This window comes from Equus przewalskii, chromosome 5, assembly GCF_037783145.1.
Source record: "Equus przewalskii isolate Varuska chromosome 5, EquPr2, whole genome shotgun sequence".
In the NCBI taxonomy this organism is placed as follows: Eukaryota; Metazoa; Chordata; class Mammalia; order Perissodactyla; family Equidae; genus Equus; species Equus przewalskii.
The window spans coordinates 53,147,342-53,175,260 of NC_091835.1; the positions used below are offsets into that span (position 1 = coordinate 53,147,342).

Genomic DNA, 27,919 nt, shown 5'->3' on the forward strand with positions numbered 1-27,919 from the left:
AATAAGTGACCAAGACAGCCCAGCAATCCAAGAGTAAATTTCTAAAAGCAATTGTTGCTTTTGTGTCCACCTTAATGATCAAAGTCTTTTTGCCTAAGTGAAAATACAAAACAAAAATTCCAAAGTGGAAGAGTATTTATGTTTCTAAAACAGGTTTCTTATGGTGTGGAGACATCAATATATTTTCATATTTCGAACCATTTAGTTACCTAGTTAAAACACAACACACACACACACACACACACTCACACATTCACAATACGGGAATGATTAAGACGATCCAATACTTTCGTACTCTCACTTATGGCAACATCACTTAATGTTTAAAACAACATTGGAACAGTGCAAAAAAAATTGCACTCACCTCTAAAATGTATTTAATAAGAAAGTCTACAAAATGCAGCTGATGATAAAACCGAAATTTATTTTCCCTTACCAAAACAGTTATTATCAAATTCTTAAGCTACAGTGCACTCTGTGCAGCAATTCTACTTAAACCTGTTTATTTGCCTGCTAGAAAGTGAAATTAGTATGTGCAGAGAAGCAGAATCGTTCTGCACACACTCTTACAATAAGAGGCGCTTGATACAACGTACGAATTCGCAACAATGCAATTACTACTGAGGCTGACAGGTCTGCATATTTGATGTAGGAGTGAAGTTCCTTGGTATAATTCTGAAATATTCTTTTTGCTACTCCTCAAAATTAGAAATACATGATTAGTTACAATGATTTTTTTTTTTCTGCTAAGGAAAAGAATAAATTCTTGTTAACTGAGCTGACAATAAATTTTAGAGTTAAAAAAAAAGATGGAAGATATCTTAAAAATAAGTCAAGGCATCATTTCTTAAAGATCTTTATTCCATACCCCTCCAGATACCAACCTTCAAATCAAGAAGCCACTGTCTGCCATCACTGTTCAATGTGTAAATACCACCTACCCTCCCTGGGCATTTGTAAATACCACAGCTCTCAATTTGATGCTATCCTGTTCTTGAATGCCACATTTCCACAAGGGGCTGTCTACGACAGTCATCTTATAAAGTATGGTTTAGAACTTTTATATCTAATATTCAGGCTACTAACTCAGACCATGATTACAGGGTGGGGTTTGAGGAGCTCTTGTATTGATCTGTAGGTCCGTAAAAATAAATCTTAAAAATGCCTATATAGCTATTGCATCATATTGTTCTCAATCTGCTTAGTCTAAAATCTACAAGCCTTTCCTTGGCAGCTCACTGAATAAATGGCTTTCCAGTACACGGCATGCAAATTTTATCAAGAATAAAATTAAAGAAATTTTTCATTTTATTTAGTTGAATACCTGAGGAAACAGAAGAGTTGTGATTATAAATCATATAATCTGTTTGGCTCTAATGCACTAGTGCCAAGTGTGAGATCAGGAACCAAAATGTTTGGAGTGGAATACCAGGTGTCTCCCACCTACTGAATGTGTGACCTTGAACTCTATACCTCAGTTTCCTCATCAGTAAAAGGGAGATAATAATACTATCTATAACACAGAGTAGAAGACTAAATAAGATAATACATTTAAAGGATCATAAACAGTATCTGATATATACTAAGCTCCCAGTAAATGCTAGCAATTATTACTTTATAAAAACTAGTACTTATGAGTGAGATAAGCCAGACAGAGAAAGACGAACTCTGTATGACTCCACTCATAGGTGGTAGTTAACATATGGACAAAGAGAACTGATCGGTGGTTGCCAGGGGAAAGGGGGGGTGGGGGGAGGGCACTAGGGGTGAAGTGGTGTACCTACAACATGACTGATAATAATGCACAACTGTAATTTCACAAGGATGTTAACTTTAATAACCCTAATTAAAAAAAAAAACAAAAAACCTAGTACTTAACCGCATCACAGCTATTGTAGAGGTAGTTTCTAGATCCCTTTCCAATAATATTTCAAGGATATATGGCATTTTAAACCTGAACATTTTAAGAACATTGAACTTGACTAAACATCTTTGTTGTCCTGTAGACTATATGTATGTTAGTGTAGCTTGTAGGTAGATAAGGACATATTCACAGGGGAAATTTTGATTGGCATTCTAATAGGTCAACTTCTTGGACTACAATATAAAGAAAGTGACTTTAAATTACCAGTTCCATAGGCTATCAGTGAATATTTTCAGTACGCGTTATCTGAGTTTCTATTAAGAAGCTACAAATTTTATATACGTAGGGTCAGTTTATAGACATGTCTACTATTTATGATTTATATATGATTCTCCTTTTTTATGAGAAATAATTTATAATGTTCAACAAATCTTAATGAAAATATATACTAAAAAATATAGCAGAAAACTAACCAAAAGAAAAAAATTCCTTAAAACCAAGCCAGTCTTCTGAACACAGTCCTTCCTATTTCTGGCTCCCCCTTCATCAGCACACCTCTATCCAATGCACATAGCTCCTTCTATCTCCATCACCCCTCGAGGTAAACCCTCACTCAGATCGGGACCTAAAATATCTTTAAATATGCAAAACAAAGGTGTGGTGCTATAATTAAGCTACTCTGCTCAATAGCACACATATCTTACCAGCTATTTCTTTTTTGTGGTAGAAAGGTCATGGAATTAAGAGTAGAATAAAATGAATTTAAGGATCGAGAACACTAGAAATCGTACTGCTCTAACTCCATTTTAAAACATTCCTCCTCTTTCCCTTCCCAAATTTTCCAATATGCATATTTTTTACAAGTGCAAATAAACATGCCTGCTATTATTACCTAAAAGAAGCCTTTCAAATATGACCAGTCCCAAAGGAACACTGAGCTTTCAGGGTTGTGAGAGTTACATCCTTTGAATTTTTTGCTTTTCTATCTAAACAAACATTACTTACATGGACTTTTTATAAAACTGAGGTAACTTTTCCCCTTGAGGATTTTCTATATACAATTTTCATGTTTTATCCATCAATAAAAATAAGTACTATACTTTACACTATAACATATAGTACATGTATGATCACTAGATGATTTCATACATAGATGTGCATAACAGAAAATTAAATTTTCCTTTAGTTATTTTATTGGGAATCTTCAAGGTATGGCCCATCCACATCTTATCTCTCAGCCTTTTGGCACAGACTAAGGAACGAAACAAGGAAGAATATTAATAAAATTAATTCAGGAATTGTAATCCAAGGTATAATAAATTATAAATGTTTTCAAATTAATTGACTAAATACCAGATAAAATGTAGTCACATATGGTTTTCCTTAATATATCACACAGAGAAGGCTAACAAAATCAGAAAATTGGGATCTCAAGGTTGAAAATTGCTTTAAAGGGCATCTGGTTCAACCACGACACAAATTTATGCTTCAGTGCTTTTTTTAAAATTTTTACCAGCTACACACACACACACACACACACACACACACATTTCTGGTATCAGAGTCAAAGAAACAAAAATGAAAATGGAGATTTTCTTTTAAGGTGACGTTTTCAATCTAAATAGGTGGAATCTCAAATGTAATATCAGGATAGCGAGTGTGAAAAATCCTGAGTCTTCTGTTTTGATCTCATCCTGAGGGATCTTTTGGGAATGCTTCAACACTCAGTAGAAATCTAGTTGATTGGGTATAGACAACCAGTATTAGGTAACCTATGTGACAATGCAATTCACTGCTCTGAGTCTCTCTACAGTACAAACGTGGAGACAATACCGCCTGCTCTAGATACTTCCTAGAATTGTTGAAAGGTAGCAAAATATTTTAAAATACTTTGAAAACAGCAAAATACTATAACTTCACAGCATTTTTTGTTATATTCATTCAAATTTAAACTGCCCTACACAACAATGTGTATCAGCCACAGGCAAGGTCTCTATCCACATTCTACATGCCCTTTTTCACTGTCAGCAAAAGGAGTAGTGTGATAATTGGATAATGGCTCTCCCCAAAGAGGTCTACGCCCTAACCACCAGAATGGGTGAACGTGTTACCTTACGTGGCAAAGGGACTTGGCAGATGTGATTAAGGTAAGGACCTTGAGACGGGAGATTATACTGGATTATCCAGGCGGGTTCACTGTAATCATAAAATGTCCTTATAAGAGAGAGGCAGGAGGGTCAGAGTAAGAGAAAGGGATGTGACAATGGAATGTGTGTGTGTGTGAGAGAGAGAGAGATTGGAAGATGCTACCTTGCTGGCTCTGACGATAGAGGACACAGTCAGGAGCAAAGGAATGCAAGCAGCCTCTAGACGCTGGGAAAGGCAAGGAAACAAATTCCCCCTTGAGTCTCCAGAAAGAAGGCACACCTTGATTTTAAGCTTTTGACCTCTAAAACTGTAAGATAAAAAATTTGTGTGGTTCTAAACCACTAAGTTTTTGGTAAATAAAAAACTAATACAATCATAAAAACAAAGCCACTTATAAGAAGTGTTTTTTCCTGAAAGCACACAATGAGTTGTAAAATAATAGCTTTGACCAGTTTCTGAATCTGCCCAGACTGGTGAGTCATTTAACTCCCCTCCACTGGCATGGATAACTCAGCCAATTTAAGCCCTGCTCTGGCACTTGCTGTGTTACCTCAGGCAAACCACTTAACCTCTCTTGGTTTCAATGATACCATTTGTAAAACAAGGAGCTTGGATTAAATACCCAGAAACAGCCTGAAATGTCATAAAAGAGTGGCACAAAAGATCTTGGTAATTCTTTCGAGAAAGGTATCACCACTGGCTGGAATAATTGATAAGGACTACCCTCTAGCTCCTGCACAAAGATAACACCAGGGATACTGAGGCTTCTTTGGATCTTAGCAATCCACGATTCCAGACAGAGCAAGGTTCACGGCAGGATAACCCTGAGGGACATTTCAGGTACACTAAGTAACACAGATTTCTGGAGGCTAATGGAGGAGGAAGGGTTGGGGGAAAAGTGTAGGGGACATAATGGAGAACCTGGAACACCAAGGTAATGCAAAGCCCCTGATGGTTTCGGAAAGGCTCTTACGATCTCTGCAGACTATCACAGGAGTCCACTGGGATGTGAAGTGTACCCCATGGTGGCCCTTAGCAAGCTGTGTCATTCATCTCTTCCTCCGCAGTGCCCAGGCACAATAACCAGCATTTAATAGTTGCTCACAACATGTGTGTTAGATGACTGAGTGAATAATCCCAACTAGCCATTCTCATGCTAACTTTTCTCTGAGGGCTATGTCTTGGTGGGGCCATTCACATTATATCTTACATGAATGGTGCCCCTTGGAGTTATGAAAATGGCAGCCCTGCCTCCTTTCCACGAGGTCTCAGGGGATTGGACTCCTGGAGCCTTCTAGACAAGAGATAATGAAAGCCTGACCTAGTGACAGCAGTGGGAACGGAAAGAAGAAAGAGACGCCAGCATGATTTACTTTAGAGCGATTTGGGCGATATAGCCGAAGTAAAATCTTACTTGATTTCTTTCCTATTTTCCTTTAGAGTAATTCAGTAATAATCTGTTACATAAAACTGGAAGGCTTATCATGTATCGCCTGGTACATAAGCCCAAGTTACTGTTATCATAAACCTCACACTTCTGTCAAAAACTTATATTGACCTCATTCTTCTACTTTAGGATCTAGCACGTCAGTCAAAATCAAACCATCCACAGAAATATTTTAAGGAATCAGACAAACACAACAAAAAATCTCAAGGAACTCTATTTACCACTTTTTAAAAGCATACCCTATATTCAAACTTATAGACATTTTTCTTGAGTTCTATGTCACAGAAACATTTGCTAAAATTGCACTGACCACCTTTATTTCAATAATTTGCTTCCCCAATGTAGTTTAAACGAAGAGAACTAATGCAAAGCAGAAGCAAAGACTGATTCAAATGGAGTGTTTTGAAGTTATGCCCCTTCTATGAATATCCAAGATTCCATTGCTTTTCTTTTCTACAAGATTATATTTTTTTAAAAAGACCTACCACCACAATCTTTTTGGAATTAGGTAGCATATACATAAATTAATAAATAAAGTGAAATCTTTCCAATTTTAAACATATCAGATGGTTAGTATTTACAGAAACACACCAAAAGTTATTAAGGAACATGGTACAAATTTTGTTTGATACCTAACATAAAAGTGTAGGTAGCTACCGAAAAAAAAAACTTCGCTAGTTTTACATTTTATATTTAAGTGTATCACCTTGGGTATTAAACATGCTGCTAGCTATCTCTTAATGAGCACCTGAGCTGTCACTTTCAATAATAGACTGACAATTATCTATAAGTTGATAGTCCCTGAAAAGCATTTGTGCAATACTTAAATTAATACAGTTAAGAATAGAAACTTACTATTCTGTTCATAAAAAATAGTACTATTTAATAATACTTGGCATAATATTATAGAAAATGAAATGAACATATATTTACAATAAAAAATCAACATATGCCAAAATGCATAAACCATTTCAGTATGCAGCAGAACTTCATACAAAATCTTAATAATGAATCTCAGTTGCTCATTCTTAAAAAAGATCATTTGGTCCATGGTAGCTACATGAGAAAAATATACATATTCAAGATAAAATATAATAAAACAAACAAACTAAATACTTGGGCCATTCTAATCTTAGTTATTTCTCATTTGAAAGCAGACATGAAAGATGAATACCAAAAAGACTCAAATGATCTAATTTATCTAGGTACACATGCCATTAATATCTAATACAAGTAATCAAATAATAGCCTATCATAATTCATGGGTTACAGTATTCCAGAAATTCCATTTTATTTTCAAATACTAAAAATTTTTTAAAAATACCTCTTCCACAAAGCTGTCTTTCTTCTCCAGCATTTCTCGTAAAGTCTGAAGAATTTTAATGCACAGTTTTTCTTCTTTCTCCATTAGTTTCTTTGTGTGATTAATCAACCTTAAAGAAAAACATTAAACCTTAAATAGGAGAGTGATTTCTCTTTAAGCTATATACTAACATCATATACTATAAGAAAAAAAATCACACCATTATTTAAGAATATGAAGTAAACAAGATAGTTGTTTTCAAAAGTTTTAAAATTACACTTCATCTTTTAGATTCTGCATTATAAAACATTCTTTGTTTTACAAGCAGTATATCCCAGTGCTTCTAAATTTATTCAGGTAGCATACCTTTAGTGGGACACGATACTCTTTGAAAAACAACAAACATTGATTATCTTCAATCCCACTGTATGAACTAAAACAACTTTACTAGTAGAGAAATATGAATATTTGCAGTATATTACATTTTATTATATTATGTTATATATACATTACTTTCTATGTACCATATTACATTAATTATACAGTAGCAGTACACAAAACTGCAACCTTAGCATAACAGGCTGCTTTCCAATTTCCATTAATAATCATGCGCTATTTTTCACTGCAAGCGCTTCGTAGAAACAGGTAGTTTTTGTGATTAGAAGCAAAACCAAAAAAGAGTAACATTAAGACAGTCTATCCATTTACTGTTTTTGCTAGAATGTGGGCAAAATCTCTAATTTTACAGTGGTAACTTTTGCAGTGGTGTGCTGTTAGGAGAAAAGTTTGAGGATCACAGTTATATACCATCCCCAAGAACTCAAAATCAAGTAAAGTGCTCATAATCAGAATTTATAGCTTAGTATTAATAACTCTTAAAAAGCTGATTCTCAAAATGACCCTGTGAGACCTACATCTTCCTAGAAAAACAAAATGATGTAGAATATAATGGAATGGTCTGATTTCAGTGACATAACAGGAGTGCTGTGGGACATAACCCTGAGGAAAAGTGAGCTTTCGCTGGACGATGGCTAGTAAGTGCTTCTCAGGAGTCAGGGTGAAGTAGAAGGATGTCCCACGGATACTCTCAATTCATCGTGACAACAAGCCAATGCTACAGGTTCTATTATCAGGCTAATTTTGCTAATGAGAAAACAGAGGTCCAGAGAGATAAAGTAACTTGCCTCTAGTTATAACAATTATTAAGCGGCAGGATCCAGAAATAGACCCAGGCCCACTTGACTTCAGAGCCAAGATTCTGAAGCACCATTCTGGGGTGACATGATGCAATTCACCAATCTCTTGAGTCTCAGAGTTACTGTGACAAGAGTCCTGACACACACTAGGCTGCACATAGCCCCTCTTACATGATATAACAAGTGTTATAACAGAGGTAATGGCAATGCCATAAACTGGACAAAGAAACTATTACATTCTGTTGGGGGAGTTGCCTAGGGCTGATCAGAGAAGACTTCAGTGAAGAGATAACATTTAACTATGACGATTTCAGCTGGCAGGGCAAAGTGGTGGGAGAAGGCATCCTTGCAAAGAGAACAGTATGAACAAACAGCAGAGGCAGAAAGCCGACCATCACGTCCAAAACCTGGTAAGTCCTTCAATTGCCAGCTGACACTTACAGACATAGAAAAAGAGAATGTAAGAGATGCGATCTGAAAAGCAGGAACTGGGAATATTACGCTACAGAGTCTGGAATTTACTCTATAGAAAATAGGGAACCACTGTTTTAAAGGACCTGAGTGGCCCTGCTTATGCGTGAAAGCTGATGTGGAAGAGTGAGAACAAGACAAGAGATGAACAGGGCACGTGATGGGGTAAGGATACAAGAAGCAATATAGAAATAAAAGACCCAAGACTTGGTAAATAACGACATATGAGAAGTGGAAGAAAAGGAGAAGGGTAGATCACAGATGACGAAATTTATGGATTGGTTAGATGGACAGTGATATTTTTAAATGACACCTATGTCATGCTGAAGGAGTAGCATGCAGCGAAGGAACCGTGATTTCCTTTTACACATCCAAGGTCTGATATCCATGCGGTCAGATCTAGCAGGCAGAGTAATTGTTCTAAAGTTCTCTTTGCAAGGACAAAACCTGCCTCTCTAAAATTTCTATTTGGTCTTTTCTTTCACATGATAGTTTTGGAATACAGGAACATAGTTTGATGGGCATTGTAAATTGCTTTTGATTTTTTTTCCCTCTCAGGCTATTTTAATTTCCTTTAACTCTTCTTTAGATAAAATATTTAATTCAGTCACTATTTGAAAATATCAAGCACAAAGATGAATATCATTTGCTAGGGATTTATATAAGGTATTCATCTATCACATAATGTTTGGTTGAGTTAGATCAGTGGCTTTCAAATGTTTTTTTCTATGATCTAAGTAAAAAATAAGTTTCACAAAGCAATTCACCATATAAATGCCTGTGTGTGAGTGTGTTTGTAAAAACAACAAAAATGTTGGCTTTACTGTATGAAATGCACTCTGATATGTTATGTTCTTTCCTAATTCATTTTTAAAACTAATGGTTGCCTCTCTTCCCTAAGTTAATTTTTAAGTCCATAAATGGATCACATCCCACAGTTTGAAAAACACTTGAGATTCTCCTTCATAAGGGAAGAGAAAGTGCTGATTTGAATGGACTATAATCAGACACCTTAAAAGTTAACACCCACACTGACCTATTCTCTTCTCTTTATTCCTTTCTCTACGTGACTAAGTAGATACGTGAATTTGGGTTCTTTCCCGGGATCTAGCCCTCACAGTCTCCAGCAGACCCTTCTGAGTCAACAAGTTCCAAGAATTAAATTCACTAGGGGAAGTCGGAAGCCCCACTAAGGCCTTGGACCTAAGCTATATTTCCCAATTAAGCTTTACCAGAGAGCTCTGCCCAGTAATACAAGGTCCCTTGCATAGCTACTAATAAAGTGGGATTCTAATTTTACTTGATATCCTTGCAAATAAAACCCCTGGTTCTTCAGAGTTGAGGAAGGAGTAGGGTAAGCACTAGAGCAAGAAAGAGATCTTCCTTAGCCTCTGGCCGTAACACAATCCTAACAGCACAAACATCTCTTCTCTAACCACTGAAGTATGTGTGACATCCTTTTCCTCCATCTGAGCGTAGGATCGGGAATATGTTCCCATTATCATATCATTCTGCTTCTCTCCTTTTAGTTTACCTAGGGTTGCAACAGCCTTGCCTCATCTTCAGCCCAGGTCAATATTTTCTTGACATTCTGAGTCACTTTACGTCACCTTCTCATAGACCTAAATCTTCAAGTTCTAAACCGGTGCTATCCAACAGAATTTTTTCTGCAATAATTGACATGTTTTGTATCTGTGCTGTCAAATTTGTTAGCCATTAGCCACTTAGGGCTTTTGAGCACTTAAAATGTGGCAAATGTGAGTGAGGAACTGAGTATTTTATTTTTATTTTAATCAACTTAAATTTTACTGTATTGACAGGTAATTCTTGACACTAAGTCAGCAAACATTTATTCTAAAGAGCCAAATAGTAAATATTTTAGGCTTTGTGGGCCATACGGTCTCTGTGGCAACTGGTCAACCCTGCTATAATAGCAATGAAAGCAGCCACAGACAATAGGTAAATGAATGTGTGTAGCTGTATTTCAATAAACCTTTATTTGCAAAAATTATCAAGGGGACCAGTTTAGCCTGCAAGCCAGAGTTTGCCAACCCTTGTTCTAGACCATCAAGTCTCTGGGATATACCTATAGAATTACATTAATTTCCTGGGGTTAAAATTCTCAGGTGTGCTACCCAGTTTTAACCTATTTCTATACATTGATATATATTCATAGGAGGTAAAGGGTATTTTTCAAAGACCCTCTTTTTATACTGAATTACTAGGCAATAACTCTACTTAATTTCTTTTTTTCTAATTGCCTCCACACTCATCAGTTTGGCAGACACTCTGGACCTCTTCACTGAAAAATTGTATTAGAAGGCTGGCAAGTGTGCAGACAAACACATTCTTCCCAGTTCCCTTAAGATACAATGGGTCTAGAGCCAAGAATCCATGATTCTGCCATAATACAGAAACTGTAACTATTCTTCAACATGATCCCTGGAATCAGTTCTTCTCATCCCCTATCTTGTTTTCTCTCCCCAAATCCGAGCTTTAACTGGTAAAAGAAAGCAACACACTTCTTATGTCCCCTAGTCCTTCAATTTCTGCCTCAGTATGTCACAGTCCATAGAGGAGGCTTCGAGACCTCTTTCAGCAATAGCCTCAACCACATAGGAATTAACTGTGATGGATAATGGTCAAGAGGATTGGCAGCCGCTTCCAACTCTCCGCCTAGATACTCTCCCCAAGAAGACCAACTACCTCTGACTGGCCACCTTGAGTCAACATGTGATTACTTGCAAATCACTCAATGAAGTGCCCTCAACATTAACATGTCTCTTCTTCCTGGAGCTAATTACACTTTTTCTCACAACTCCTTACACTTGCAGATCTGCCTTGAGAACTGTTCATTTACCAGTAAAGTGAAGATATTCTAGGATAAACATATCAGCTATAAGCGATCTGACAAACCACAAAAATGCAGACAGAAATAAGTAAAGGAAAGAGCTGAGGATGAGGCTCATCAAGGCAGCATGACAGAGTCCTGGGTCAAGATTTAATAGTTCTTCCCCTGAAGCACACCCAAGCATCAGCTCTCTCATCTCTAAAATGAGGCCGACCTCTCAGTCTCTCAGAGCCTTGGTGCAGATTAGATAAGACAGGTAAGCACAGAGGACAACACACACAAACTAAGGCCTCAATAAACATTAGTTCCCTGTCCTTCCTCTCTAGGCTAATGAAAATCAATGATTTTAAACAGGAATCTTTCTAAAGGTCACATCACATAGTTATAGAGAATCAGAAACAAGATATTATTTCATGTAATATTTTGTGCCCAATAACAACACATTTCATTTTCAGTAAATTTTAGTAAAATATAACAACTGGACCGTCACCAAAATTTCAATCGAATCAAATTAATTATTTTGGAAGTATATTTTAATATGGATTTCAGATCTTTCACATACTCTGCGGACTGTCATTATGCAGCAAGACAGAAAAAAGGAGAAATGTGTCAGAGGCCATCTCAGTTTGGAGACACTAGCGGAATCCCAGATTGCACTCACTTACTTGGACATGAAAGCACCACATCTTATTCGTGCATCACTCCCCTCAGGGAACAGGAGTTCTGGACTGTACAGCACGTCAACCAACACTGAGAATTCAGCCTGCATCATCGGGCTGAACTGCTGCTCCAAGGAGGCCACTACATCCTAAGGAATAAAGCACAAGAAAACCCACGTGAAGACCTAAGTCAGATTTTATCCTTTGAAGATATGACAGGCCTAGGAGCGCTAATCAGGAATGAGACGTGGGAATTTCAGAGAAGATGTACCCTACTTTCCCATGGCACCAAACGTCTGTGCTTTAAGTACAGTCTGGTTCTCTGTATGAAAACTGCCTGGGTCTCCTTTTTCATTTATAAGATAAGGGAGGGGTGGGTAGCTGTATGATTTCTAAGGATATGTGTACAAGATGAAAAATCAGTAAACTAACTGTTATAGGTCCTGTAGTGTCTAGGACTGTAATGGAGACATGATAGGTATTCATCAAATTGGAATAAACTGAGGTATGCTTGAGAAACAGCTAAAAAAAGATTTCATATGCTATTGGTCATCTAGAACTGACAATTTCTTCCATTGGAGAAATTCCTTGATATATTATTTGAAGCAGTATTGTACTACATAGGGTTCAATGACTTTTAATAGTATTTGAAATTACATTTTTTGATAGATGGTATTGGTCACCTATCCCACAGCCTTTCCTCACCCTCCTCCTTGCTAACAGAACCCCCATGTTTTTTCTCAGTCAGGAAGCAACATTCTCAGGGAGATGAGCCCCCTCAGCTTAGGGTCAAGGGTGCTTAATGTAAGGCAGTCATGGTCCTCACACTTCCTCTGCCAGTGATCGGTCTAGGCATGATTATGTGAGAGAGTCCTGGCCAATAAGACATCAGGTGAAGTCTGCTGAGCAGGTGGGGGTATGTGCTAGAGGAGGAAGGGGCGGACTCTTCCTATAGCTCTCAAGACAGCTTAAGAGTGTGAATCCAAAATGTGAGGCAGCCCTCATATGACCATTGGAGACCAGCCTTAACCTGAAAACCAACAGATCTATGGTGGTAGGGCCCTGACCTGTCAAGCTACTGAATTAACCAACTCGGGAAGAGCCACAGCTCCAGATTCCTTGTTACGTGAAGCAATATTTTTTTTTTATTGTTTAAGCTACTTTAAGTTGAATATTGTGTTAATTATAGCTGAAAGCATCCAAAGTGATATGTTTCTAAAATGGACTGTGGACACTGATAATTTACTGGACATTCTTTAATGATTAAAGTACCCCCTTTTTGTTTTTAAAATAACTATGTTAGAAGACAAAAAAAGTCTTCTCACATAAAGCAATACTGTATTCACCCACAGCTATGGCATATTTTGTTAAGCAGAAAATTGACTGCCAATTGCTTATTGTTACTCTCAGCTACAGCAACACGGATTGGGCACCACCTCTCCAATTCTTACGGCTAGATTTCAGAAGTTAACTCTTGTTTAACTCTTTCTTCCCCTTTTAGCAAAAGTGATCATTTTTACGTCAACTACTCTAAATAAGCTTTCTGAGAAATTTCTGATGACAGTTAAAAGAGACTACCAGGAAGGAAATAAAATAAATGGGAAACTATATATTGTACAAAGGTGGGAAGAGAACACACTTCTTAAATATGACCAATTTAATAAAACATCACCGAAATGTTCCTGTTTTTCAGATTACCTCTCTTCTCCATTGCATTTACTAAACAAGTTGTGCTCAGGCTCCTATGAGGGGAATTCTGTTTTCATCTCTTATTTTGATCTTGGGCCAACTACGTAATCTCTCTAACTAGTTATTTCCCCATGTGAAAACTCAGGATTATGATACTAGCAATCACATGGGCTTGCTGTGAGGATTAAAGGTAAGTCCACAGAACAGCCTCTAACACATACTAGCCACTTATTATTCCTTAATAAATGTTAGTGATCACTAATTTTGAGTACCAGCCAGCTGCAATCATCACTCTGTTGCCAAATCCAGTGGTTGCTTTTCTGTCTCCACCTTACCCAACCACTGCCAAGCGTTTCACACACTTGTTCCTATTCTGTCAAACACTTTCTGCTCTTGGCTTCTGTGACATCACACTTTCTTTATATTTCCACCTATGTCCTGACCATTCCTTCACCAACTCCTGGTAGCTCCTGGTCCTTTCTCTTCTATATCTACACTTCTTCTGAGAGATCTCATCCAAGTCCATGGTTTTAATCTCAGATATATGCTAAAACTTCCCACATTTATACTTCCCAGAGGGACATCTTTCCAAACCACTCCAGACTCACATATCCAACTGCCTACTTGACATACCCACATAGATACCTAGACAGGTATCTCAAACTTAAAATTCCCCAAACAGAACTCCTGATTCCAACTCTCCCATTCTTTCCTATCTTAGCAAATAATCCAAGCATATCATACCCCATCTCATCCTTGATTCCTCTTTCCATCATATCACCCATCCATACACCCAAAATTCATCCACTTCTCTTCACTACTATTGCTGCCCTCTTAAGCCAAGCCATCATCACCTTTTGCCTGATTTAATGCAATAAACTCACTGCTGCCATGTCTGGATCCTTTAATCTATTCACCACTCAAAATCCACCACGATCTTTTAAAAGGTAAACCAAGTCATGCTTATCCTCTGCTGAAAATCTCCAGTGATTTGCCATCTCACTTAGAATAAAATCCAAATGCCTTACCATGTAAGTCTGTACATAATTTGGCTCCTTATTTCATAACACTCTCCTCCTTTGCTCACCAACCTCCTGCTCCAATGGGCTTCTTTTTGGTTCCTCAAAACCACCAACCTCGTTCCCACCTGAGTACCTTTGCCATTTACTATTCCCTCCTCATAAAGTTCTCTGTCCTCAAGTATTTGAAAAGATTATTCCTCTTCATTATTTAGGTCCCAACTCAAATGCACTTCAATGGAGAGGAGCTCCCTAACTATAGGGTCACTCTCCCAGTAGTTCTCTACCATGTTGCTACGCTGCTTTACTTTATTCAAAGCAGTTTCAATTTTAACATTATGTCATTTATTTAATGTGTTAGGATGTGTGTTCCATGAGGGCATAAACCTCACTGCTCTATCTCCTGTATATAATGGCTGGTATAGAGTTTTTACCAATTACATATTTATTTAATAAATACCAGTGACTGTGCTAAAAGAAGTTAAGGCAGGGGCTGGCCCCCTGGCCTAAGTTAAGTTTGGCACACTCCACTTCGGTGGCTCAGGGTCAGTTCCCAGGCATGGACCTACACCACTAGTCAGCAGCCACGCTGTGGCAGCGACCTACATACAAAATAGAGGAAGACTGGCACAGATGTCAGCTCAGGGCGAATCTTCCTCAGCAAAAAAAAAAAACAAATAAGTGTAAGGCATACCCACTTCATGCTGGTTCACACTACTATCTCTCTCTCCTCTGAAATGTTCTACTTCTTTGGCTCTCAAGAACCTGGCTCCTCCTCTTTCTGATCCTGCCTTTTTTCTCTCTTATTTGGCCATTCTGCCACTTCTGGCCTCACAAAATATGTTCTTTGTTTTTCCTATCATTATATTTTCTCTTTTAGCAATACCATCCACTATCCTCACTCCAACTATTATCTCCAAATATAGACTTAACTTTCAATATATTCAGGAGCCTGATAACCTAATTCAGTGTATTTTCAACAGCCATAACCAACATCCTTCTGCTATATTCTCTCCTTTCCTCTTGTAATACAGAGCCTTAATAACATCAGCTAGTCTCCATCATCAGTGCCTCTTAAACACCTCTCAGGCCCTCTCTCTATCTCCATCCAAGAGCCACCAGGTCTGTTGACTCTGCTTTCATTACTATCGGCAACATCTGTTTCTTCATTTCATTCATACTGCTGCCTGCCTGAGATTTTTAGTAATTCTTAATGAATCTGCCTTCCTCTAGTCTCTTCCTGATAAGTATATCCTGCAAACCAATAACTGCTTACTCACTTATAATGCCATTTTCCTCCCAATTTTTAACGACTTGTAGCCTTCAAGTTTCTCATACTGAGTCTAACTTGTCTTCATAATCACATATAATGGTCATCTATTAAAACTCTGAACCCCTACCGATTAATCTACTTGTGACCTCTCATAATATTTATTCCAATTCATATCTTGACTATTCTCCAAGCCAAAAATTTCCTCAAACCATACCCTAATGTGCTCCATGAAATTCTATAATTATGTGGGTGAGAAGATGTGTGTTGTGAGCTGAACTGTGTGTCCCTCAAAACTCCTATGTTGAAGTTCTAACCCTCGGTCTTCAGAATGTGCCTATAATTGGAGAGAGGGCCTTTTAAAGAGGTAATTAAGGTAAAATGAATTCATACGGGTGGGCTTTAATCTAATATGACTGGTGTCTTTATAAGAAGAGAAGATTAGGACATGTGTGTGCACAGAGGAAAGACCGTATGAGGACACAGTGACAAGGCAGCCACCTGCAAGCCAACTGGAGGCCTCAGAAGAAAACAAACCTGCCAACACCTTGATCTTGGGCTTCTAGCCCCAGAACTGTGAGAAAATAAATTTCTGTTGGTTAAACCACCCAGTCTGCGGTATTTTGTGATGGCAGCCTGAGCAGCCTAATACAATGTCTCTCTTTACTCAATGTCCCAGAATGCCCAGGCCAAAAAACAGGAGTGGGATACTATGCAAATAACTTGGGAGTAAAGGTGCTTACACCATTCTCACCAAAAGAGTATAAGAGAATACTAAGAGATAAATTGAAGCAAGGTTATGAATATCTAATTTATTACATGAATCTTCATGGTAAATTATTTTACCAAATTTTATTATTGGTGTTACGATTTTTATTTTGATATTAAGACCCATTACCATAATTAATTACATAAATAATTAATTAAATAATAATTACCATAATTAAGACCCACTCACTAATAATAAAATACAACGACTTTTCCCCAGAAGCTATGCTTTTAAAAAAGGGTAGTATTGGTAGGGAATTGTAAAGTAAAGCCTGGTCCTCAACTAGAATTTCATATTTTTAATCATATTTTATTTGTATGACTACATATACTAAAAATTGTAAAATTTAGAAAATATTAACGCAATTTCATCCTCTCATTGTACCTGTAACTTTTCAATAATATTTCTATAATCCCAAGAAGGCCCGCCAAGAGCTTCCTTAAAGCGTGGTCCAGAGCGAGCTGATAGTCTCCAACCCATGGCCGCTCTCTGCACCATATTTGAATGGCTCTTCATGAAAAGCGTATTAACTTGGCTGTCCAAATCCACTGGAATGGCAATTCCACGATTCTTTGCTGAAAAGAAAAAATTTGAAATATTTTCCTCTTAATTCGACTAAAGCTTGTTACACATTATCAAAATAATCGCATAAACACAGAACAAATAAGAAAGAAAAAAACATAAGATAAGTAAGTTATGGGACACAATGTACAACATGATGATTATACTTAACTATACTGTATTGCATATTTGAAACTTGCTAAGAGAGTAAATATTAAAAGTTCTCATTAAGTGAAAAAAAAATTTGTAACAATATGAAGTGACAAATGTTAACTAAATTTACTGTGGTAATCATTTTGCAATATATAAATATATCAAATGATTATGTTGTACACCTTAAATCAATACACGTTTTATGTCGATTATATTTCAATAAAACCAGGAAAAAAAAAACACCAAACTTAAACTCTGCCACTAAATTGTTTTATATAACTACAAAAGCTTTTAACCTGAAAGAATTTCAGTTCTTAAGACCAATTACTAAAGGGGTTTATTAAACATTCAAGAACTTAGTATTTGAATTCTTGATGATTCATATTTGAAATGTACTTCACATAGCATCAATACAGAAAAACACTGTATAACAACCATGCAAATTTGTCCCTACCCAGATGCCAAGGAAAATAAGAAAGCAGACAGAAAACACAAGATAAAATCCTGCCAGTCCATTCGTTAATATAATTAATGTGTATGTGTGTGTGCGCACACACACTATGTCATGTGGTAAAATATCTGAGAGAAGAAATAAAAAATTGAAGAATACAAAAAATCTGCATTGAAAGATGGCACACAATACATGTCCTTCTTCCCCGAATCCACTGAAAGTGATATTTTATTAGATTTCTATCACAATACTGAAAAAGGAGAATATTTGCCATAAGGAAAACAGCAATGTTGAAACATTTTCGAAAGCAGAATGAAGATGGGATTAATTCCTCAGAGAAGAAAGAGAACAAACTGCTGTACAAGAGATTAGAGTTAGAACACGTCTTCCTAGGTGCACAGTCAACCAACAGTAAGAGTGGTAATGGGGTATGGGGGAGTCATCTGGGCAACTCATTAAAGAATAGGATCTGAATAGCTGGGAAGTTAAGGTCCTCCTCCCTCTGACCAGCATAAACAGAGCAGTCGGCAGCAGTGGTTTTTACCCAGAGGATAAAGTTAGAAAAATGTAGAAATGTTCTCTCAAGGAAGTGGCATACCTGCCTGGAGAGAATGCCAAATGAAGGTGTTAGGACTTGACAGAGAAGCAGAACAGAGCTTGAAGCAACTCCAGAGATCATCAACCAAGGGATAGAACAGGGACGAGGGAAGAGACAGCTCCAGAAAAACAGAAAAATATACAAAAGACTGCAACATCTGAACAAAGCCCTCGTTATTTCAACACTTGCTAGTATTCCCAGCCTGTCTCCTGCTTCACACGCACACACACACACACACACACTCCAAAGGAAGGCCTGAATATCATTTGTTCAGCCCTTCACCCAGAACTCTGGGTCAACCCCGTCATTTATATGAGACTGCTAGTAGAGAAACAGACTCTCAAAACTACAGTGGTAAGCCATGACAGTCATTACAGATCTTTGTAATTATGAACTCACCACCAAGAACCATAGCGAAAACCAAGAGCGTTAAGAATAACTGGCCCAAGTGAAAACAGAGATGATTCAGGGAAGAGCAAAATATCTTTAAATAATTCTAATTATTGTCCTCAGAAAATCTGAGTATATACTGCATCCAAAAAATCAGAAAACAGAAAGAAATTTTGAAAATTAAAATATGATTGCACAAGCAAACATTTCAAAATTGGCTGAAGAAGAAAAGATAGTAATAAAGACCAAGTTGATAATCTGGGAAAGTCAAGGAATCTTCTAGAACATAAATCATAAACGATCAAAAGGGAAAATAAAACAGAGAGAATATGAAATAGGGAAGGTTACGCCGGAAGACAAATATCTAATATAAGTTCCAGAAAGAAATATCAGAGACAATGGAAGGAAAGAAATGATTAAGAAAATAATAAATGACAATTTCCTTGAGCTGATGAAAGATGGAAATCTTAAAAAAAAAGGGTCACTGTGTGTTAAACAGTTTTAAATAGTTATATCAGCCACATTCTGGTGAAAATTTACAATGCTCTTACAGGTTGAATTGTGCCTGCAAAAAATACATGTTGAAGTCCTAATTACAGATACCTTACTTGGAATAGAGTCTTCATGGATGTAATCAAGGTAAGATAAGGTCATACTAAATTAGAGTGGGTGCTAATCCACTACTACTGGTGTCCTTATAAGAAGAGGCGAAGGGAAACAGAGACACCCACAGAGGGAAGAACGCCATGTGAAGATGGAAGCAGAGGCTGGATTTACACAGCTGCAAGCCAAGGATTTCCAGCAAATACGAGAAGCTGAGAAAGACATGAACAGATCTGGCCCCAGAGTCTTTGGAGAGAGCACGGCACTACTGATACCTTGATTTCAGACATTCAGCCTCCAAAACCGTGAGATAGCACATCTCTGTTGTTTTAAGCCACGTAGTTATGGTAATTTGTTACGGCAGCCCTACGAAACTAATATAGAGAAAATTGCAAGAACATCCAGAGAGAAAACAGGATTCCTACAGAAAATAGACTGGCACCAGACTTATAATCATCAATACTGGATGCCAGAAGTCAGTAGAACAAGATCTTTAAAGACTGGATGGAAACAAGTTTTGAAACCAGGAGTTTTCCCTCTAAACTAAAAATCAAAAGTGATACCTGAGTAAAAACATTTTAGAACATGTCAGGCTCAGACATTTTTCTCTGAAGCCCTTATGAAGATTACTCCAAAGAAAACCAAGAAAGGAATCAAAGAAAACGTCAACATGAATACAAGAAATCATGGCAACTGAGTATGAATCTGGAGAAGAGAATAAAGCAAGACACAAATGAAAGAAGATCAATTAGATATTAACAGTTGGGAAATTCTCTTCCAGTTGGAAAAGTTTCATTATTATAGAGTTACCTTTTTGTCACTAATGGTTATACATGAAAAATATTTATATATATCATTATATTGTAAACTCTGATAAATGATTTTTAAATTTTGTCAACCAATTAGAGATTTCATTATATTTCCGAACAGAATACAAACACCACAAATCATAACAATGTAAAACCAATAGTCTATCAAGAGAGAAGAGGTAAAAAGGACGGCAATACATTAATTTCCTTATTTTTCACAAATGTGGAGATATAGACACTATTTAGAACTGTTAAATCAAGAGACAGAGAATAAAGGATGTTATTTAAAGTTATAATGATAGTCACAAGCAGAATTTTTTTTTTAATGACTGAAAATAGGAAGGAAAAAAAAGAAATGAGAGAGAGAGAAACTCTGCCTTGCTTCATATACTGAAAGGAAAGCAACAACAGTAGGCAGTACTATTTCTGCTGCTAAAAATTCTCTGAAGCTGACAGATACTTAAATACATCTTCAACAATAGATAATTTTAGCTACCAAGACAAAGTTACCAACTTAAACAAGCGCTCAAGCTGAAGTTTTAAGGAAATAATAATAGCTCTAAGGCAACTCAAAACAATCAATTGCACCACTGCCCAGATTTCCCCAGTGAACGTTTCCCCAATGCTCATTATAAACTTCCCTTGTCCAAAGCATACAACCTCTCTGTTTACGTCCATCACACACAGCACAGCAACTGCACTCCTGTCCCATCTGAAGGACAGGCGGCCTCGACATTGCCAGGCTGCACATATTTTTATAAATACTTAATCCTGCACCATGATCAAATCCTGGCGAGACTTTCCTCCTTTTCTGGCTGCTTCACACATAGGCTGGGTTTGCTCTAACCATTCAAAAATCCATACAGAAGACAATACTACTTATATGTTATATATAAGCAACAAAAATTATAAACCTTAATGTTGCCCAAAACATATTACAACTACGTTTCCACTAACGTTTAAACAAATGAAGGAGGGGGACGTGGATTTATGTCCCCTTTAGGAATCAGGTACATTAGATAAAACTGCCCATCAAATAAGTGTTGTTGCTGTCAATACGAATTACACAAAGAAGTGTTCAATGAATATTTTTCTAATGACACCAGTGGAAAGGTCCAGTGGCACCACCTCTGTTATTTTCAGCAGTGCAGCACCCCATTACTGAGCTCAGGGAAATCTCACCCAGCCCCAGAGGCTCCAGTGTGCTGCTGCCACTATTCCACCATAACCAGCACCATGGACAAACCAGGCTGAGAAGACTCCACTATCCCAAACTTTGTTGAAAGGGTTTTGTTTTCTTTTGTTTTGTTTTCCCCAAACTCTACCATTTTAACTGGCATTTTCTAGTCTTCTGTCTTAGCACAAATGGCACAATATAAATTAATTGGGTAAAATATACTACTTCTTCATGCCCCAAGGTAAACTCTAGCCAAGGGCTAAATCATAATTTCTAGGCAATAAAAGAAAATTAACTATGCAACTGGGGAAAAGGGAATTTGAGTTGAAATAAGTCAATTTGTGCAGAAAATGATAAAAATTTTTCAAGCAATTGTAAAAATATCAATACCTTTAAAGATATGGCCTGAAATAGATTCTCTGTAACACTACTATAAATATTAATCTGAAAGAAAAATTGACGATGTTAATTTAGTTTTCTACATATTGTTTAAAAATTAAAGCAGAGGGCCAGCCCCGTGGCCGAGTGGTTACGTTCGTGCACTCTGCTTCAGCGGCCCAGGGTTTCACTGGTTCGAATCCTGGGCACGGACATGGCACCACTCATCAGGCCATGCTGAGGCGGCGTCCCACATGGCACAACCAGAACGTCCTGCAACTAGAATATATCACTATGTACTGGGGGGACTTGGGGAGAAAAAGCAGAAAAAAAAAGAATGGCAACAGTTGTTAGCTCAGGTGCCAATCCAAAAAAAAAAAAACAAATTAAAGCAGAAAAGAAAATTGTGACTAGAAAAAGAAAAGATTTAATTCATGATCTCACTTACAGGAACATTAATAACTAGAAGAATATTTTTCAAAAGCAGCCAAAAATATGACCCAAACTTAGATTACTTTTATTAAGCTAGAAAAATTTTGGTATAAATATACTGAAACGGGAACTAGGATGTATTCCTGGGATTAACGGTTATTCCCTGCTCCCTGTCTCTCTCAATAAGAAAGAACTAATGAATTACTACAACCAGTCATTCTTCTGGCATGGAGCATTAACTCCAACTGTGTGCTTTCGTGGTCACATTAAAGTTTAAAATGTTTAAAAAAGAAATGTTCTTATTTCGCTGCTAAGTTAGAGGGCAACTGAGATACTACCTTCTGAAGGCTATTTTGTCAGAGAATAACTATACAGAGTCCTTAAAAAACTAACAGGAGAGAGGATGGGCTGTTATGAATGCATTTATCTTTTGTAGAGCTCTGCCTAAAGATACTAGCTCTATAAAATGAGCTATCTTTATTCACAGGTATTTTGATTATTAGGCTAACCTACTAATTAGGCTTATAAATCCTGAAAATTCTCTGGCTGTGACAAGTCTTTACAGTGATTTTTAAGATGTAATCAAAATCTATTTCTAATTATTAGTTATTAAATACTGAATATTATGTGAATTTTTTGATTAGACAAAATTACTGATGGTACCTGCTAGACTCAAATGTCTGAGAACAAACATATTGCAGTGATAGGTGCCACGGAAAAAAAATGCTTAGTAGATAAACTGACAGGTAGAGGGAAAAGGCAACAGAAAGTATAAGCATTAATTAGCACACCTGGTGGGTTGTCAAGCCCTGCTGTACACACCCACAAGAACAAGAACAGTGGGTGCACAAGGAGGGTGTACTGGGGTGGGCAGAGAGTCATGCCATGTCAAACTATCCAGAATAAATCCGTGCTGAAGCACTAGTTTTTAAATATGAACAACATTAAAAGTATGAAATGCATCTTTCCTATTTGGCACTCAAACTATACTCAATTAATTGCCAATAATTTTATGGGTTGTGCAAGAACTAGTATTGGCACACCTGACTAGTCATCTGGAAAAAATAAAGTTGACTCCATACCTTATATCTTACAACTAAATATATTCGAGACAACTCAGATTGTAAACAGCCACAACAAACACACAGACAGACAGACAAACTAAAACCATGAAAATTCTTAATGGAAATTAAAAAAACAAGATCTCAGACTGATCAACATCATTGTGAAGATGAAGGAAAACCTAAAAGAAAATAAATTCCAGCATGTCAAAAATACAAAATAAAAATTCAAATGAAAAATGAAAAATTAAGACAAAAATCGGTTACTTATAGGTAAAGAGCTCATTTTCTTAATAAGTAAAGGGCTATTCAAATTATTAAGGAAAAGAAAATAGAAAAAGTAAAGCACAAGAAGTGACAGTTTACAGAAAAGGAAATGCCAATGACTCAATTATATGGAAAGGTTTTTTCTCCTCACTCATAGAAAGACAAACAGACGTTAAAACTGTAACAATATCGCGGCTGGCCCCGTGGCCGAGTGGTCGAGAGGTCAAGTACGCGGGCTCTGCTGCAGGCGGCCCAGCGTTTTGTTGGTTCGAATCCTGGGCGTGGACATGGCACTGCTCATCAAACCACGCTGAGGCAGCGTCCCACATGCCACAACTAGAAGGACCCACAACAAAGAATATACAACTATGTACCGGGGGGCTTTGGGGAGAAAAAGGAAAAGAATAAAATCTTTATAAAACTATAATATTTTTACTTACAAGATTGGCAAAGATCTAAGAATTTGATCACACACCACATTATCGAGGAGAAAGATATTCTCCTACATTGCTGTGGCATGTAAACTGAACAATCTCTACAGAGGACAGTATCTGCCAAAATTAAAATACCCAGAAATTCTTCTCCTAGGTATTTACCTTATTCTCCCTCATGTGCAAAATGATTGGAAACAACATAAATATCCAATAATGGGGTTAACTAAATTAGAATATAGACACACACAACAGGTACCTGAAAAGATGCTCAACGTCACTAGTCATTACGGAAATGCAAATTAAAACCACACTGAGATATTACCTCATACCTGTTAGAAAGGCCATCATCAAAAAGAAAAGAGATAACAAATGCTGGCATGGATGTAGAGAAAAGGGAAGGATTGTGCACTGTTGGTGGGGAGGTAAATTGGTACAGCAACTATAGAAAACAGTATGGAAGATCCTCAAAAAATTAAAAATAAAGCTACCATATGATCCAGCAATTCTATTCCTGGGAATATATTCAAAGGAAAGAAAAACACTAACTCACAAAGATATCTGCCTGCCCCCTCTCCAAGTTCACAGCAGCATTATTTAAAATAGCCAAGGCATGGAAACAACCTACGTGTCCGTCAACAGATCTATAGATAAAGGAGTCGTGGTACAAATATATACAACAGAATTATCAATCAGCCATAAAAAAACCATTGTGACAACATGGATGGAACTTGAAGGCGCTATGCTACGCATAATAAATCAAAGAAAGACAAATACTGTAAGACCTCACTTATATGTGGAATCTTAAAAAAAAAAAAAAAGGAAACTCATAGAAAAAGAGATCAGACATGTGATTACCAGAGGCAGAGCGTAGGGTAATGGGGAACTGGAGGAAGGTGGTTAAAAGGTACAAACTTCCAATTATAAGATAAATGAGTACTAGGGATGTAATGTACAACATGATGACACTAGCTAACACTACTGTATGATATATAGGAAAGTTAAGAGAATAACTCCTAACAGTTCTCATCACAAGGAGAAAAATTTTTCGTTTCTTTTCTTGTTTCTTTTCTTTTTATTGTATCTGTATGAGATGATGGATGAGAGCTGAACCTATTATGAAAATCATTTCACAATCTATGTAAATCAAACCATAATGCTGTATGCCTAAAAACTTACACAGTGATGTATGTCAAATATTTCTCAATAAAACTGGAGGAAGAAAAGAATGTAGGCACACAACAGGATATTATGCAGCCAATGACAAAAGCAGGATATTCACTCATTTATTTGTATTCATCCATTTATTTTATTCACGCAATAAATATTCACTGAGTACCTACTGTGCTCTAGGCACTGTGTCAGACTCTAGAACTTTGTAACAGATAAGATACTTAGTTTTATTCTGCTTTGTCATTTCTGTACATATTATATCTACCTCCAATGTACCAGAAATTCACAGAGGGCAGAAAACATGGTTTGACAGACTGCATTTCTCCAAACTAGAATAATGTCTTTCAGATAATGAGTGATCATTATAAATCAGTGAATCAATAAATATGTGAAAAACTTTATGGTTTCGTCCCATCTTGTAACTTATTCAGATTTAATTTTTTAAAAGTAATAGTAGAGCTTTAAAAAATCATAATTGGAGAGGGCCTGGCCCCATGGCCGAGTGGTTAAGTTCGTGCGCTCCGCTGCAGGGGGCCCAATGTGTCGTTGGTTCGAATCCTGGGCGCAGACATGGCACTGCTCATCAGACCATGCTGAGGCAGCGTCCCACATGCCACAACTAGAAGGACCCACAACGAAGAATATACAACTATGTACTGGGGGGCTTTGGGGAGAAAAAGGAAAAAAAATAAAATATCTAAAAAAAAATCATAATTAGAGGGATGTATTATATCAAACTCTTTGTACAGTCAAATACAACATCCCAGATATGTTTGTTTTAAAAGAAACTCAATTTCTCTTCTCAAAGGGTTTATATTTGATACATGTTCAAATTTGGGAGGAACAATTGGCTCGAAGATTGATATTCATTATTCAAACCATTTGTAAAAGACATTTTACAGAATTTCAATTTGGAAAAAAGATATGTTGCCAACAAAGTACCCAACATTAACTCCCCCCCAAATCATTTTAAGATTATGAAACACATGGAACGAAATTGTTTTTTAAGTGAAATAATGTAGAAATAACTCTTGGATGCTTTTTCTCAAAGTGCTTCTAACGTGCTATTGTATTTCACGTAAATGAGTAAACTGAGGAACAGTAACTAATGAAGGGCATTATTAACATCTTGAGCCACATTTTCTATCTTAAAAGTATAAAACAGGGAATATTTGTTTAAACTGATTTGTGATATATAGTAGAGCATCACAAATGTCTGCTAGCATGTCAGTCTAGAAGTGTTCAGATCCTGCCTCTGTGACCTTGGGCATGCTGCCTAACCTTGCTAACCTCGCTAACCTCACGTCCCCATCTGTGAAATGGGACTAAGAACAGCATCCACATCACAGGGTTTACCACACTGTCCAATATTAATAAATGCTCGCTGTTCTCAGCAAGGTAAGTGCTGATTTAGTAAGCGCTTTTGCCGATTTTTACTACCTTTTGTAGCCAATGTACAAACAATGAAATGAACAAAGTATTTTTGGTGATAAATGAGTTAAGCTAACGTACCTGAGAGTGTTTTACAAAGTATAAAATGTTACGCAAATGTAACTATAATAGATAGTTACATTTACAGAAATGTGTTTACCGATTTGTAAATGCACTGAAAATTTGCTTTATAAAAACAAAGTATTCTCTTGACTTTGTTATAATTTTCTTAAATATGTATACTTTGTTCTTTTTCATATTATAAATTCTTACGTATTTGAATTGTGTTAACTTTAGCACCTCTTCGTAGTCTTAAAAAGTTGCTGAAACACAAAAATGATTTTGTACTTGAATTATAAAACTTTAGAGAGATCCCTATCCTGTAAGTCAATAGTTCTAGTTTATAGGTTAGGGCTTCCTAAGATAGGACTTCTGGGGTAACCAGGTACAGTATAAACTACATACTCAGAGAAACTTGGATTTGAAACCCAACTTGACTACTTATTAACTGGGCAAGCTATTTAACCCTTCTAAGCCTAAATTTCACTATTTGCAAAATATCTAGTCCGTGGATTATTGTCAGTCAACAAACACTCGTTAACCTGCTTAGTCAGCACTAGACACTTTCAGGCCCTGGCAATCAGTGAATAAAGCAAAGCCCCTGCTTTCATAGTTTACATTCTAATGGGAGAAACAGACAACAGAGAAGCAAAAAATAAACAAACAAACAAGATGCTTTCAAATAGTGATAAGTGCTAAGGGGAAAATGAAAGAGTAAGATAGGATAAGGGGTGGGAAGAAGCTAGGTCACCACATAGAGATGTTCTGGAACACTTCACTGAGCAAGTAACTGTTGAGCATGCGATAATCTGAGGGAAGAGGATCCAAACAGAGGGAATAGCAGGTGCAAATGCCCTAAGACGAGAGAGACCATGATGTAGATGGGAAACAGAAAGCAGGCCAGTGTGGGTGGAGCAAAGCTGTGGGGGGACGGGGCAGAGGAAACTGGGAGAAGTAGGCGAAGCTCAGATGATGAAAGGCTTTGTAAGCCATGGGAAGGAATACAAATTTTAAGTGCAATGGAGAGTTTTAAGTAGATGAGTGATGTATCTGATTTACAGTTTAGGACCACTCTACCTGCCATGTAGGAAATGGACTGTAGTGGGACAGGAGTGGAGGTGGGGAGTTCAGTCCAAGACTCTTCCATAAGCCATGTCAGATGATGGTGAATTTGGACAAGGGTGTCACACAAGAGAAAAAAAAAAAGATACGTTTGGCAGTGGAACCAAGAGAACCTGCCATTGTGTTCAATGGAAGT

At 37.0% G+C, this 27,919-nt stretch overlaps 1 protein-coding gene across 2 annotated transcripts in view; it reads right to left on the reverse strand.

Annotated features, from left to right (window-relative positions):
• ITPR2 (inositol 1,4,5-trisphosphate receptor type 2) overlaps window positions 1-27,919 on the reverse strand; it is a 473,043-nt gene that overhangs the window by 208,372 nt on the left and 236,752 nt on the right. For both annotated transcript variants that reach the window (XM_070620853.1, XM_070620852.1), the window contains exons 35-37: window positions 17,071-17,261; window positions 11,946-12,088; window positions 6,784-6,892 (exon numbers count right to left, since the gene is read on the reverse strand). In XM_070620853.1, the coding sequence (XP_070476954.1) occupies window positions 6,784-6,892; window positions 11,946-12,088; window positions 17,071-17,261 (443 nt within the window). The remainder of the gene's footprint in view (window positions 1-6,783; window positions 6,893-11,945; window positions 12,089-17,070; window positions 17,262-27,919) is intronic.